Here is a 14,841-nt window from a genome sequence, read left to right on the forward strand (position 1 = left end):
ACACAGGCTGACACACACACCCCGGACTGCTACAACCATTCACACTTTCAGCAATTCTGCTTGGAAATAAAAAGGCCCAGGACATAGCCGTCAACTTTTCCCTTTTCTTGCGAGGAATCCTATTCGGAATAAGGGAATTTCCCTTAAAAAAAGGGAAACGTTGACAGCTATGCACCAGGACCAGCTAGGGTAGGCATAAGAACCTAAGTACAGTCATACTTTGGTTCTCAAACTTAATCCGTTTCAAAACCAAAGTGTTCCAAAACCAAGGCGCACTTTCCCATAGAAAGTAATGCAAAATGGATTAATACGTTCCAGACTTTTAAAAACAACCACTAAAACAGGCGCTATGGTTACCAGATTTTTTTCAGTGAAACCGGGGACACTTTTTTTTTTGGAAGCTGAGTAGCAACAGGGAGTCAGTAGTGGGGGTGGTGAGGCAAAAGACTCTGGGCCCAAGCACACATGCATATTCTATAAAGGTGCAAAGCCCTTCTTTCGCACCCTGTGAAACATAAATGCGCACAGTTTTTAAAAATCTGGGCAACGGCGTGCCGCACGCCCGTGACTCCCGAGCCTTCCCCAATCTCCTGCCCCCTTTCCATTTTGTTTTGACAGATCGGGGGAGGCTCAGGAGTCGCAGGTGGGTGTTGCCCAGGAGGGGCGCAAGGTGCGCGGTTTCTCTGTCAGGTAAGGTGCAAAGCCCTTCTTTCTCACCTTGTGAAACATAAATGCGGAGAGTTTTTTAAAAACTGGGCAATGGCCCGCCGCCCTCAGCTGATTGAGCCTCCCTCAATCAGTCAAAACAAAGGGGGAAGGGGGCAGGAGATCTGTACCGCCGGACGTCCCCGGTTCCCCTTTGGCAGTGGCAGAAGACACATCATATGGGACTTCCAGCGAGGAAAAATGGCGGGCGCCACGGCAGCGAGCAGCCAGAGCCAACTGCACTACCAGGCTGGCTCCGGGCTGCTGAGGCTGCCTCTGCCACGTTTCCCGGGGACAGATTTGCAAATCTGGGGACATTCTGGGGACGAAATTTGTCTGGGGACAGATTTGCAAATCCGGGGACTGTCCCTGGGAACTGGGACGTCTGGTTACCCTACTATAACATGAATTTTACTATCGAACGAGACCATGGATCCATAAAATGAAAGCAATAAACAATGTACTGCAGTCACACAATCAGTCAATCAGTAGCTGAACTGGGTTCCACACAGTCACAAAAAAAGAGCCGTGAGAACAAAAACAACAAATAAACAGCAAAAACAGACAGACCTCAGCGTAACACTCAAAACGGAAGTGTGGCACTCAAAACAGAGCACATTTGGCTTCTGAAAAAAGTTCGCAAACCGGAACACTCCCTTCCGGGTTTGCAGTGTTTGGGTTCCAAGTTGTTTGAGTACCAAGGCGTTTGGGAACCAAGGGACCAATATAGAGCCTGTCAGATCAGGCCCATGGCATCCTGTTGAACACCTCTGACCCTCAGATATTTCTTCCTAATGTTGAGTCTGTTGCAGGAATTTATGTATAGGTTGGGGGGATGCAGTGGCATAGCGTGGGTTGTCAGCACACAAGGCAAGTAATTTGCACCCCCTAACCCATGGATTTGCGCCCCCTAACCCGTGGATTTGCGCCCCTAACCCTAACCCCCAGATGTTGCGCCCGGTGCAGCCGGCCCCCCCTGCACCCCCCACGCTACGCCACTGGGGGGATGTTGCCCCTCCAGCAGATATCATGCACATGCAGCCCACTACCAAAACCAGCACAATCACTTTTGTGACTTTTGTGATTTGTCCCCACAAACCACTTCATCACGGTTTCTTCCTATCTATTCAAAGGCCCTCTGCTGCACGATACCAAATGTAAGAATTCACTGATAAATGTATCTGTGTACTGGCTCACTGGGAAAACTTTAGAAATTCATTTAGACATGTGAGCTCAGCTCCTCAGCAGCCCCTCTGCCTGAGTGATAATCCCTGGCATCCTGATACCTGAGTGCCAGACAGGTAGCCATTCCAGAAATAACAAAAGGGTGTGATTAACTTGGAAGGGAAACAGGGAAATGTAAATATCTCTTTTGTTTCACTTGAGGGGTGTTTGGTGGAGGGCAAGGGGAACCATGGGGCAGGGTCCAGGATGCTCAGATTACGGCCACCAGACCTCCCCTTTCATGATGTAACCGTGATTTAACCGTGATGTAGTTTGGAGGGGGGTGTAACATGGGGATAAGCAGCTAATAAAAGTTTGGGGGCTCTTTTGTTCGGGGCTTCCATCTTGTTGCACCTGGTGGCAGGTGGGAGTCCCGTCGCGACAGTCTTCAATCAAGACCAAGCCTACTGGCTGCTGTTTTGCTCTGGTATTCCTGGCTGGTGTCCTTGTTTTTCGTCCAAGGGAGCCCTCAGATTTCTCCATTAAGAAGTCAGAATCTCCTTTCTTGTCATTTGAACCCATCGGTTTGGATCCTGCCCTCTTGAGCAGCAGAAAACGAGCTTGCACCATCTTGCACAGATACATTAAGATCTCCTCTTTTCCGGCCGAAACAGACCCGGGTACCACAACTGTTCCTCATCAGGCTTGGTTTCCAGAACCTTTCACCCTCATTTCAACTGGGCTTGCGCAGGAGAACCTCGCTGGGATCCTGCTGTGTGCAGCTCATCTTTTTCCATCTCCATCCGCGCTGGCCTCACCGACACCCGGCCTCAGCCAGAACAGCCAACATCTGGGTCCCCAGGCTGGCGCCCAAAACGGAGCAGCCTTTTCTGTTAGCCGCGCGTTAATATAATTGATTACCACGAGACGGGCCTTATTTGCGGGGGCCATTTAGTTAATTACGCCTGGATGGGGGAAGCGCGCTCGCTAATTGCTGCTCTTGGACGGCGCCGCCAAACGGATGCAGGTGCAGCTATGCCAGAGAAGCCTTTGGAACGGCTGGTTTGCGCCGGCGGCTGAGAGAGTTGGGAGCCACAGAACTAAGCCCTGCTTCTCCTTCGCCTGCCCCCCCCCCCCGTTACGAATCAGGAGATCCTCTCCTCCAGGGAAAATCTAGGGAAGAAGCAGACCCAGAGGAGGCAGCGGGGCTTCCGGATTTCAGTTGCTGCAGAGTGAAGGAGGGGAGAGGGGTCTTGCGTTCGAATCCTGATTGCGGGTTTCCCATTGGGGCATTGGTTGTCCACTGTGAGAACAGGATGCTGGACTAGGTGGGCCGTGGGCCTGATCCTGCATGTCTCATCTTATGTTCTTCAGACTATAAATACACGTTCAAGCTAGGGAGACTTCCTGGTTTGGCTCTGGAAAAGTACTTGGATGGGATTGGGGAGCTCTGGGCTGTAATGTTGGTGCACAAGAGATAGCATGGTCTGTATCCCCTGGAGCAATTGTTGGCGGGGGGGGAGAAGGGGGGTGCATGGCAGAGAAAGAAAGGGTATGGCGGGAATTACTGAAGGAGCATCTCCACCCCCATCGTTCAGCACAGACACTGAGCTCCGAGGGCCATCTGGAGGTTCCCTCCCTGCAAGAAGTGAGGTTGCAGGGAACCAGGCAGAGGGCCTTCTCGGTGGTGGCACCCGCCCTGTGGAACGCCCTCCCTTCAGATGTCAAGGAAATAAACAACTAGTTGACTTTTAGAAGACATCTGAAGGCAGCCCTGTTTAGGGAAGTTTTTAATGTTTGATGTTTTATTCTGTTTTTAATATCCTGTTGGAAGCCGCCCAGAGTGGCTGGGGAGGCCTGGCCAGTTAGGCGGGGTACAACTAATATATTATTATTATTATTATTATTATTATTATTATTATTATTATTATTAGACCCAGAGGAGAAATGTGCATGGCTCCGGGCCTGTGGAACTCCCTCCTACAGGAAGCAATGATTGCTATCAACTTGGACACCTTTAAAAGCGTATTAGACAAACTCCTGGAGGAGAGGGCTGTTCATGGCTGCCAGCAGCCTTCCTCCCTTCCCTCTTCCTTTTGACAGTGTGATGGCCTGGGACTCGGACTCGGAGCCAGAGGAGTCTCAGTCTGCACCGGATCCTTTGCCCCAGGCGGCATCCGAACCTAGTCTGGGGCCTGATTCTGAAGAGCCCCCGTCTGCCCAGGTTCCCCTGCAACAAGCACCAGCTGGGCCGAGTCAGGGGCCTGATCCTGCCCTGGCTCCAGATGTGGGGATTCCCTTGTTGCCTCCAGCTGGGCCATCACTTACAGCTGCTCCCCTACCGGTTGGGTCAGGAGAGGCTGAGGCGGCCCCTGGGTCTAGTAACCCACCAACGTCTCCCGAGCTGCAGAGACTGAGGTCGGAGAGGAGGAGAGACCTGAGTACTCGCAGGAGGAGTGCTCGCCTTCGGGCCAGACAGGGAGATGAGTCGCCGGGGGATCAGGACCGGCCGTTACCCCGACAGAGATAAAAGGCTGTTGGACCCCACCCCAGGTTGTGGGAGCAACATTGCTGTATGCTAGATCCTGCCTGAGACCCTGTGCCTGTCCTTGCCTGGTCTCCTGCCTCAGCCCTGTCAGACTAACTCCTTGTGGAACCATAGAATCCTAGAGTTGGAAGAGACCACAAGGGCCACCGAGTCCAACCCCCTGCCAAGCAGGAAACACCATCAGAGCACTCCTGACATATGGTTGTCAAGCCTCTGCTTAAAGACCTCCAAAGAAGGAGACTCCACCACACTCCTTGGCAGCAAATTCCACTGTCAAACAGCTCTTACTGTCAGGAAGTTCTTCCTAATGTTTAGGTGGAATCTTCTTTCTTGTAGTTTGGAACCATTGCTCCGTGTCCGCTTCTCTGGAGCAGCAGAAAACAACCTTTCTCCCTCCTCTATGTGACATCCTTTTATATATCTGAACATGGCTATTGTTGTAAATAAAAATATGCCCTTTTCCCTTATGGGGTATCCAAGAGCCCATATAGAGTCCTTACATAGGTTCCCTATTGGTAGGAGAAAATAACAGAGGCCAACCAGAGAATATTTGAGAAGCAAAGCAGCTAGTAAGCTTGATCTTTATTGATCTGTTGCAACAGGGTACTCCCCTCACACGCAGGAGAGGAAGAGGACCCCCCAAAAATGCTGTGCAAGGGCTTATAAAGACTTTTGAAATTCCCCTCCTCTAGATCAAGACCACCCCCAGAAACATTATGCATTCATCACAGAAGGGGTGTAACCTAAGACCACCCCTCAGATAAGGCGGTCTAAAACAGAACATTTGCATGTTGTTTTCTCCTGTCGCTTTGTTTATTTCCTGTCTGGCAGGTTACTTGATTGGATTTCTTGGGGAGCCTGGGCAGTCTTTTGTAATGATAAGGCTCACACCCTTATTCAAACACAGATTAAGACAGGATTTGTGAAGGAAGAGACAATGGGGAGGCTTTTCCATTTTCCTTTGACCTTGCAGAGAAAACATTTACTCAGTTCAGGAATCAAAATGGTTCCAGGTTGGCTTTCCTGTGCTGATCTATGTACGTGTGGTTATGAACGTTGCCATATATCTAAGACCATAAAATTCCTATCACACTATCATATCACCCCTTAACCTCCTCTTCTCCAGGCTAAACATGCCCAGCTCCCTTAGCCGTTCCTTATAAGGCATCGTTTCCAGGCCTTTGTTTCCAAGCCTTGAATTTGGGACTGAACCTGGACCGTGTTACTCAGGTTACCCCCGGGCCCAGCACAGACAGCTCACTGGAGGCTCCCCCCCCCCCCCGGAACCATCCCATTGGACGTACCCAGGGCAGATTTACAGTAGCTGGCCTAACACCAGATTTCTGAGTGCGGGGATGGACTTTGGTATTAACGGCATCCTGAGCAAGGACAAAATCCACCCCAATATTTCTTATTTTTACAATAATTCCTTTTGGTGCAGCTGCTTTCTAATGGATCTTCTCATATAAATATAGGTTTTATTATAATTTCACGCCACCTTGGCTTAATAATAATAATAATAATAATAACAATTTTATTATCTATACCCCACCCGCACAGCCCTAAATCTGGGGTGGGAGGTTAAGTGGGGCAGATTGTTGGTTCGATGTGAAGGGAAGGGTGAGGTTTTGTTTATCTGCTAATTACTGGGTGTTTGAATACTGCTAATGTTGTTTGCTACTGTTTATGGGTCTGGTTTGCTGCTTTTGTTTCCCCATAAGTTGTATTCTGTATGAAATGTTAATGTATTATATTATCCCTGCTTTTCCCGCTATGCTATTATGCGTGGGCCTATATTTTTCTTTAATGCAAGTTCCTCAGAGACCTGCGGATTACAAGCAACTTATATGTTGTGTTTTTATTTTCTTTGTCATGGGCTGGACAGGGAGAGCCAGGTTCAAATCCTGACATGGTCATTTGTGAAGCTCAACCACTACTTCTTCTTCCCTTTCAGGTTTGTTGTGAGGGTGAGGTGGGAGGTGCAAATGCCAAAAGCCAATCAGGAATAACTTCCTCTCCATCCTCCCAGCTGGAACCTGGTGCCCAAGCAGAGGTTTTGGCCTACAACTCCCATCAGCCTTAGGCAGCAGGGCTTGATGGGAGTTGTAGTCCAAAACCTCTAGCTCTGTACCAGGCATTCTGGTCTCTTTTCTCCTGAGTTCTCTGTCCAACCAGGGCATGTAGCAGCCAGGGTATTGTGCAACTAATGGGCTGAACTTCAGTGGTCTGGTTTAGTCTTATCTCCTCCCCATAACGACACACTGATCTCAGCTAATTTGCACAATACATTGGTACCTTGGGTTACATACGCTTCAGGTTACATACCCTTCAGGTTACAGACTCCGCTAACCCAGAAATAGTACCTCGGGTTAAGAACTTTGCTTCAGGATGAGAACAGAAATCGTGCAGTGGCGGCGCAGAAGCAGCAGGAGGCCCCATTAGCTAAAGTGGTGCTTCAGGTTAAGAACACTTTCAGGTTCAGAACGGACCTCTGGAACGAATTAGGTACGTAACCAGAGGTACCACTGTATATGGAGCAGAAACTGGGCTCCCTTCGCCCAGCATCCATATTTATCATTTTTGTTCAACGGGAAAGAAAATCAGCTGTGATGACCTGCTGCAGGGGGTTGGACCAGATGACCCATGGGGTCTCTTCCAATGCAACAGTTTCATGAGTCCGTGAAAAGCGTATTCTTGGCAAATAGGACAGTCATGTTTCTCTTGCCCACTTAACCAGATAGGGAACCCCAGAGGGGTGGGTGTGTGAGTGAGTGAGTGAGTGAGAGAGAGACCCAGTTAACCATGGCCATTGTACTTTATTGATAAGGTGACATTGGCTAGTATCCAGGACGTCAATCCAACGCGTCTGGTTCTTGGTCCCAGTTAGGGTTCTCCCCTCTAGGCTTGGGCCCACCACTCTTCTTGGCCATCATGACCTCGCTTACGCCCAGCAGTGTGACGGCTGTCTGGGTTGCAAGAGTGATACCTCGGTACTTCACCAAGAACGGGTCGAACAGCCCTTCCTTGGCGGCATCAATGGTGCCCGGCTCCTCGCTCGCCAGCCTGAGGCCCGTGTTCTGGGTGCCCAGCTGGTGCTGCACCTCAATCTTGGCCATCACCTCATTGACCGGCAAGCCTGCGTTTTCCGCCAGGGTAGCCGGGAGGGTCTTCAGGGCTTGGGAGAACTCCAAGATGCCGTACTGCTCGGATCCGGGAAAGTACATCCCCAAGGTACTGAGCCGCACCGACAGCGCCATCTCGGTGGCCCCGGCGCCAGGGAGCATCCGGGCGTCGCTACCCAAGACCTTGTAGACGTTGATGCCATCGTGGATGGCCTCCTCCACACAGTCTAGCATCTCCGTGGTGGCCCCTCTGAGCACGATGGTGACCACAGGGCAAGCGATGCCGTCTTGGCTGAAGACGACCACGTTGGTGCTGCCAATCTCGCTCATGTAGACGCGGCGGCAGTGGCCCAGCTCCTCAGGCGCCGGCGGGGTCACGGTCAGCAGCAGCGTGGCCCCCACCGCCTTGCACAGGTGCTGTAGCTCCATCCGGGAGCGCAGCCGGACGACCATCAGCCGGTACCGGTTGGCGTAAAAGAGCGCCATGTCGTGTACCTTCCCCCCGACCACCACCACGGTGACGCCGGCTCTGGCCAGGTCCAGAATCCGCTGCTCAATGATGTTCTCTTCGCTTTTGCTGAAGAGCTTGATGTCCGACGCGCTGTTGAAGACGGCGGTGCTCTTCGCCTCGAAACCAGACGGGCCGAAGCAGCAGGAGTAGGCCGCGATGCGGGCCCTCTCCATGCGCCGGACGATCCCTTCGGCCTCCGCACAGACGACCACCCCTTCCACCACGCTGGAGTCGGCCACGCCGCCCCCGAGGATCTTGCAGACGCGGATGAGGTCCGCGTTGAAGGCCGCGCGGTCCGGCGGCAGCACCAGGATGCAGGCCTTGGCCACCAGCCTGGCCAAGGCTTTCTGGTGGCCGAAGACTTTGCTGCCCACAGCGGCTTGCAGGACCCACAACACCTCTTCGACGTCCCGTGGGTTCTTCAGGACGTAGCAGGACAGGCCGGGGAGCAAGCGCAGGACCTCCTTGCAGGCCATCTCGTAGCCGGCCCGGATGTGGACCACCGGCAGCCCTGAGTGCAGGAGCTTTTCGGCGTTCTCCAAGAGCGCCCCGGCCAGGAGGATGACGAAATTGGTCCCGTCCCCCGTCTCCACGTCCTGCGTCTCGGCCGCGGTGCGGAGAAGGCAGGCCACTGGGTTCTCCAGCTCCAGCTCCCGGAGGATGGTGGCGGCATGGGAGGTGTGGAAGTTCTTGCCGAGGTGGTTGACCACCAGCTTGTTGCGGCCCAGGGGGCCGTAGCAGGTGCGCAAGGAGCGCACCAAGGCCTTGCAGGCTGTGAGGTTGCTGAAGAGGGTTTCCTGCAGGCCGCTGAAGTACTTCATGCCCGCCTTGAGCATCTGGGGCAGCCCGGGGGCTTGGGGTACGTGGGCAGCCATCACCTGTGGAGGGAGAGGCACAGGGTGGGCTTCAGTGTTTGGAAAGTCCGCCTGGCAGCGGGAAAGCGCCATCCCCAGCCCCTGGCAGAATTTAGGGATGTGGAAAAACAGCCACGGCAGCCATTTTGTAAATACAGGGCCATTTTGTAAATACAGGGCTAGGTATATGGCCTCAGCCCAGTATACCTGAAGGAGCGTCTCCACCCCCATCGTTCTGCCCGGACACTGAGGTCTAGCTCTGAGGGCCTTCTGGCAGTTCTCTCACTGCGAGAAGCTAAGCTACAGGGAACCAGGCAGAGGGCCTTCTCGGTAGTGGCACCCACCCTGTGGAACGCCCTCCCACCAGATGTCAAAGAGATAAACAACCACCTGACATAGAAGACATCTGAAGGCAGCCCTGTTCAGGGAAGTTTTTAATGTGTGACATTTTAATGTATTTTTAATCTTTGTTGGAAGGCTGGGGAAACCCAGCCAGTTGGGCGGGGTACAAATAATACTATTACTATTACTATTTTGCCTCCTTCTCCTCCCTCCACCCTTTCTCCCCTGCTGTCTCTGCACCTCTCACAGCCTCCCAAAATCCTCATGAAGATTCTTCAACGTTTTAGTGAAAATTTATCCCAATAGACCCATTTTTTCTATACAGATTCCTCTAACGCACCTACTGTTGAAAAGCAATTTTCCCAGGTGTAATGAAGTTTTGCATAGAATATTTTTTCTAACATATCCATTTTTGCAAAGCACTTTTCCTTAATACAGTATACCGGATTTTCCCAAACATAATGCATTCTTGTATGCCTTTTTCACTCATCTGTGCATTTAAAGTGGTACCTTGGTTCCCAAACGCCTTGGTTCTCAAACGCTGAAAACTCGGAAGTAAGTGTTTCGGTTTCTGAACATTTTCGGAAGCTGAACGTTCAATGTGGCTGTTGGCTATTGTTTCCGGGGCACCTGCACCAATCAGAAGCTGCGCCTTTGTTTTTGAACATTTCAGAAGTCAAACAGACTTCCGGAATGGATTAAGTTTGGCACTTTTGCTTTTGCTAATTATTTTGCGTTTTTGTTTTTAAGCCTTTTCCAGTTAATTTGCTTTTGTGACTCTGTGGAACCCAGTTCAGCTACTGATTGATTGTGCAACTGCAGAAATGGATAAAATCCTCCCATCCAAACAAGGACTACCAGTAGAGCAGGTATGAATTTTATTTTTTTAAATTTTTATCATCTACAATACTGTCTTATTTTATAGTACAGTACATTGATTATTTTTTTCATTTTATGGGTCAATGGTTTTGTTAGAGAGTAAAATTCATGTTAAATTGCTGTTTGAGGCGTTGTTTTTAAAAGTCTGGGACGGATTGATCCATTTTGCATTACTTTCTATGGAAAAGTGCGACTTGGTTTTGGAACGCTTTGCTTTTAGAACGGACTTCCAGAATGGATTAAGTTTGAGAACCAAGGTACCACTGTATATGGATACTTTGCCCTAGCATATGAATTTTCGAATGCATTATGCGGCTGGAAAAATGCACGGTAAAATCCAAGAAGGGCACGTTGTGAAGGATGGCTTGTGTTTTGGTTCGTGTGTCATTTCGGCAAATGCGAACGAAGTAAATTTGCCTTTTTAATGTAAGTAAAGGTAAAGGGACCCCTGACCGTTAGGTCCAGTCGTGACTGACTCTGGGGTTGCGGCACTCATCTCGCTTTATTGGCCGAGGGAGCCGGCGTACAGCTTCCAGGTCATGTGGCCAGCATGACTAAGCCGCTTCTGGCGAACCAGAGCAGCACACGGAAACGCTGTTTACCTTCCCGCCAGAGCGGTACCTATTTATCTACTTGTACTTTTGACGTGCTTTCGAGCTGCTAGGTTGGCAGGAGCAGGGACCGAGCAACGGGAGCTCACCCCGTCGCGGGAATTCGAACCCCCGACCTTCTGATCAGCAAGTCCTAGGCTCTGTGGTTTAACCCACAGCGCCACCCGCATCCCTTTTTAATGTGAAGTGGATCAAATCCCCCCCCGGCCCCTGTTATGACTCCCAGGAACCCTGTGCAATGTCCCCTCTTTTCCCCTTCACATCCTGCCTCAAAACCCACCTTTTCCACGAGCCCCTTAACACCACAACTTTCTTCCCATGCCTTCCTAAAACGGAGCCTAAGAATATCACTTAGCTCTAAGGCTTTACCTGCTGCTTTCATTTTGTGTCTGTTTATACAGACTGCCTTGTAATCTAGCCCGATGGAAGGTTTTAATAAATAAAACGCATCTGTGTCGCCAGGGGTGGACTTTGGTACTGTGGCACCCTGTGCGAGGCCAAAATTGGGCGCCCCCAAATGGATCTCCTCAGTTATGGATCTTCTCAATTTTGCACCCCATCGGCTTGGCGCCCTGCGTGGGGGAACCACCCTAAATCTGGTGCCAGTTTCACTGTAATACTTGCAGATTCGTCCTTGTTTATGGCTGCCTGCATTCCCTTCCCCTTCCTCTGTTCCTTTGGGTTATTCGTCGTATTGTAGGTCCCTTGCGGGCAGGGACCTGCGTGCTTAATTTTTGGCAACGGCACACTTTCCAAAGGTGCCACGATACAGATTAAGATATGTGTGTCTTATACCAGCCGTCCAAAATTGCTAAGAATATGGCTGTGTCAAGCCTCAAGTTTAACCCTGTGGGCTGCTTTCCCTTAAAAGAAAATACCGTATTTTTTGCTCTATAAGACTCACTTTTTCCCTCCTAAAAAGTAAGGGGAAATGTGTGTGCGTCTTATGGAGCGAATGCAGGCTGCGCAGCTATCGCTGAAGCCAGAACAGCAAGAGGGATTGATGCTTTCACCGCACAGCGATCCCTCTTGCTGTTCTGGCTTCTGAGATTCAGAATATTTTTTTTCTTGTTTTCCTCCTCCGAAAACTAGGTGCGTCTTGTGGTCTGGTGCGTCTTATAGAGCGAAAAATACAGTAGATTGCCAGTGGTTAATGCCTCCCCCCACCTTCACTCTAAGGTCTTGGGGCTTTAGACAGCCTGAAAACCCCACCCCTTCACTTGCCCCTACAACCTTTGGCCCGTGCATCAAGAGGCAACCTACTGGAGCAAAGCGAGAAGAGACGTCTGAAGATTGCCAGGGAGCTCCGAGATGCCAGGACTCGGCTGGCAGAATCAGCCGTTTAACGGCTGCTTCTGGGGTGGGAGGTCGAGGGGGGTGATGTCACAGTGACGCATTCCAGCGGGCACAGAGCACCTTCCTGTGAGGCCATGTGGCGACCCAGGCACAAAGTAACCCTCCTACTGCACTGTCCCTGCCAACTGCCAGCCCAGCTTCTGATGCACAAAGCATGTCTCTGCTGGGGTAGACTGCCATTGGACGAGACGTAAAGGTGCAAAGGCGCTCGTATCTATAGTGGTACCTCGGGTTAAGAACTTAATTCGTTCCGGAGGTCCGTTCTTAACCTGAAGCACCACTTTAGCTAATGGGGCCTCCCGCTGCCGCCACACCTCCAGAGCACGATTTCTGTTCTCATCCTGAAGCAAAGTTCTTAACCCGAGGTACTGTTTCTGGGTTAGCGGAGTCTGTAACCTGAAGCGTATGTAACCCGAGGTACCACTGTATTGATGTCACAGGCTGCAGAGTTGTCCCAAGACATTTCTGCATCTGAGCCAGAAAAAAAGAAAGAAAACCGGTACCTTTTATCATATGTGGTGGACCTGTAAAGTAATAAAAATTTCTGGGAAAAGATATGTAATGAAATGAAAAAAATGTTTAAAATAACCTTTGTTAAAAAAAAAACCCCAAAAGCTTTTTCTATTAGGAATTATAGGTACTGAGATCCCAAAAGACCCAGAAAAGACTGTTCACGTACGTGACAACAGCTGCACAGATGCTACCAGCCCAGAGATGGAAGGAAGAGACAGCCCTGACCAGAGAAGAATGGCAAACCAAGTTGATGGACTATGCCGAAATGGCAAAATTAACTGGGAAGCTCAGGAACTAAGAAGACAAGAACTTCAAAAAAGAATGGGAAAAGTTCATAATTTATATACAAGATCATTGTAAGCAGGTTAAAACATTGGCAGGGTTTTAAACACACTTGTAATGTAACAGAATCGATGGATAATTTAGAAAGATTTTTTAAAAATGGAGAAGTATTGATATGCAATTGAAAATAGGCTCAATAGGACCCATGGAAGGGGGGGAGTCAGGAAATTCAATCTTGATATTTGGATTTGGAAATTGGTTTTGTTGTATGTTTATATTTTTTGAAAATCCAAGATGTATTTCATGAAAGGAAAAAAAAGAAAACCTTTCACTAATGACGTAGGGTGCCATCCGTGGCAACACACTCCTATGGAAAACCTGTTGAATGGACTGTAGCTTGTCATTCCCTCTTGTAAGAAGGTAAAAATAAGGCTGCTGGATCAGGGGGTCTCACTGTGGCCAGCCAGATGCCTCTTTTGGGAAACCCACAAACAGAATCCGACCTCAACAGCACTCTCCCTCCAGCAACTGCTATTTTCTAGGGACAGCCCCGGATTTACAGAAGCCGTCCTGGTTTCTGATTTGATCCCGGAATGTCCCGCTTTTCCTTCGAATGTCCCTATTTTCTTTTCTTTTTTTTTATAAATATTTATTCGATTTTTCAGTTTTATACAAACAAAAAAGAAAAGGAAAAAGAAAAATATTAAAAACAAATCAATTTCGATATCAATTTTCAATAACATGTTTCTTTGACTTCCTCATACCTCCCCTTCTTGTTTTCTAGTTCAAAATGATTATCCAGCAAATCCTAGTCTCTTAACATTCCTTTTAACTAACACCTTATTTTCCAATCAACTTTTTTAAATTTTATAACTTAAACAATATTTATCCCATTTCTTTTTATCATAACAGCTAGAGACCACATAAATTCAATCCAGAATCTTTCAAAGTTCATTAATTTTGCAATATTTCTGTAAATAGTCCTTAAATTTCTTCCAGTCTTCTTCTGCCGACTCTTCTCCCTGGTCGCAGATTCTGCCGGTCATTTCTGCCAGTCCCATACAGTCAATCAACTTCATCTGCCATTCTTCCAGAGTGGGCGAATGTCCCTATTTTCATCAGAGAAATGCTGGAGGGTATGCAGCTGGTACCCAGAAGATCGCGGCCTCCAGCCACAGAGGCAGAGCCAAGCCATTGTGGCTAGTGGCCATTGACAGCTCTCTCCTACGTGAATTTGTCTAAATGGATTTGCAGCTGGAAGAATTAGCCAGTTGGGGCTGGCTGATCTCTCACGTCCCTGGTCTTTAATGGAATGTGGGGAAGGTGCTGTTTTGAGGGTTTAGGGCAGGGTTTGAGGAGCAGAGAGTTACTACTGTATTGTCTTTTTTTGGGGGAGCCATAAGGGAAATAATGGAGCCACCCCAGGAATTGGTGCTGTTTTGGAACGGGCTGGATTAGATGCTCTGCATGTGTGATGGCGAGACTCTGGGATTGTGCTAATTCCGCCGTGGGGCAGGCGTAGTTTGGGATGGCCTCTGTTATGTACTGAGTTGAATAGGATCCAAACTGCAGCAGTCTGATTGGTCCTAGAACAATAGGATCCAAAATGCAGCAGTCTGATTGGTCCTAGAACAATAGGATCCAAAATGCAGCAGTCTGATTGGTCCTAGAACAATGCAGCAGTATGATGGGTCAGCAGGAGCCACCCAATCCAGCTCCAGATAGAAGTGAATCCACAACCTGATTGGCCTACAGGAGAATTCCGGAATTAGCCAATCACGTGCAGCCCATTGTGTAAATAATGTATATAAAGCAGATACTTTCGGGAAACTTTCATTCCTCCTCACCACTATGAGCTGAATAAAGAGCATGAAATCCACTCTTGACTCTGAGTATATTTCAGCCTCCTTCTCATAACTGTTTTTCAAGCCATCTGTCCAAAATCCAGCAAAAC

General features: G+C 49.3%; 1 protein-coding gene across 1 annotated transcript; it reads right to left on the reverse strand.

Moving 5' to 3' along the window:
- Positions 1-7,213: 7,213 nt before the first annotated feature.
- LOC310746848 (T-complex protein 1 subunit theta-like) lies at positions 7,214-12,199 on the reverse strand. Its single transcript, XM_083581021.1, has 2 exons — positions 12,000-12,199; positions 7,214-8,928 (listed from the first exon to the last, which is right to left on the reverse strand). Exon 2 carries the CDS (start codon positions 8,923-8,925, stop codon positions 7,270-7,272), a length of 1,656 nt encoding a protein of 551 aa, XP_083437147.1. The 5' UTR covers positions 8,926-8,928; positions 12,000-12,199; the 3' UTR covers positions 7,214-7,269.
- Positions 12,200-14,841: the final 2,642 nt, after the last annotated feature.

The sequence above is a fragment of the Podarcis filfolensis genome (genome assembly GCF_964270895.1).
Source record: "Podarcis filfolensis genome assembly, chromosome: 13".
NCBI lineage: Eukaryota > Metazoa > Chordata > Lepidosauria > Squamata > Lacertidae > Podarcis > Podarcis filfolensis.

Excerpts from the sequence above, each read along its gene's own strand:
- LOC310746848 (XM_083581021.1), bottom strand. The coding sequence starts at position 8,925 with ATGGCTGCCCACGTACCCCAAGCCCCCGGGCTGCCCCAGATGCTCAAG.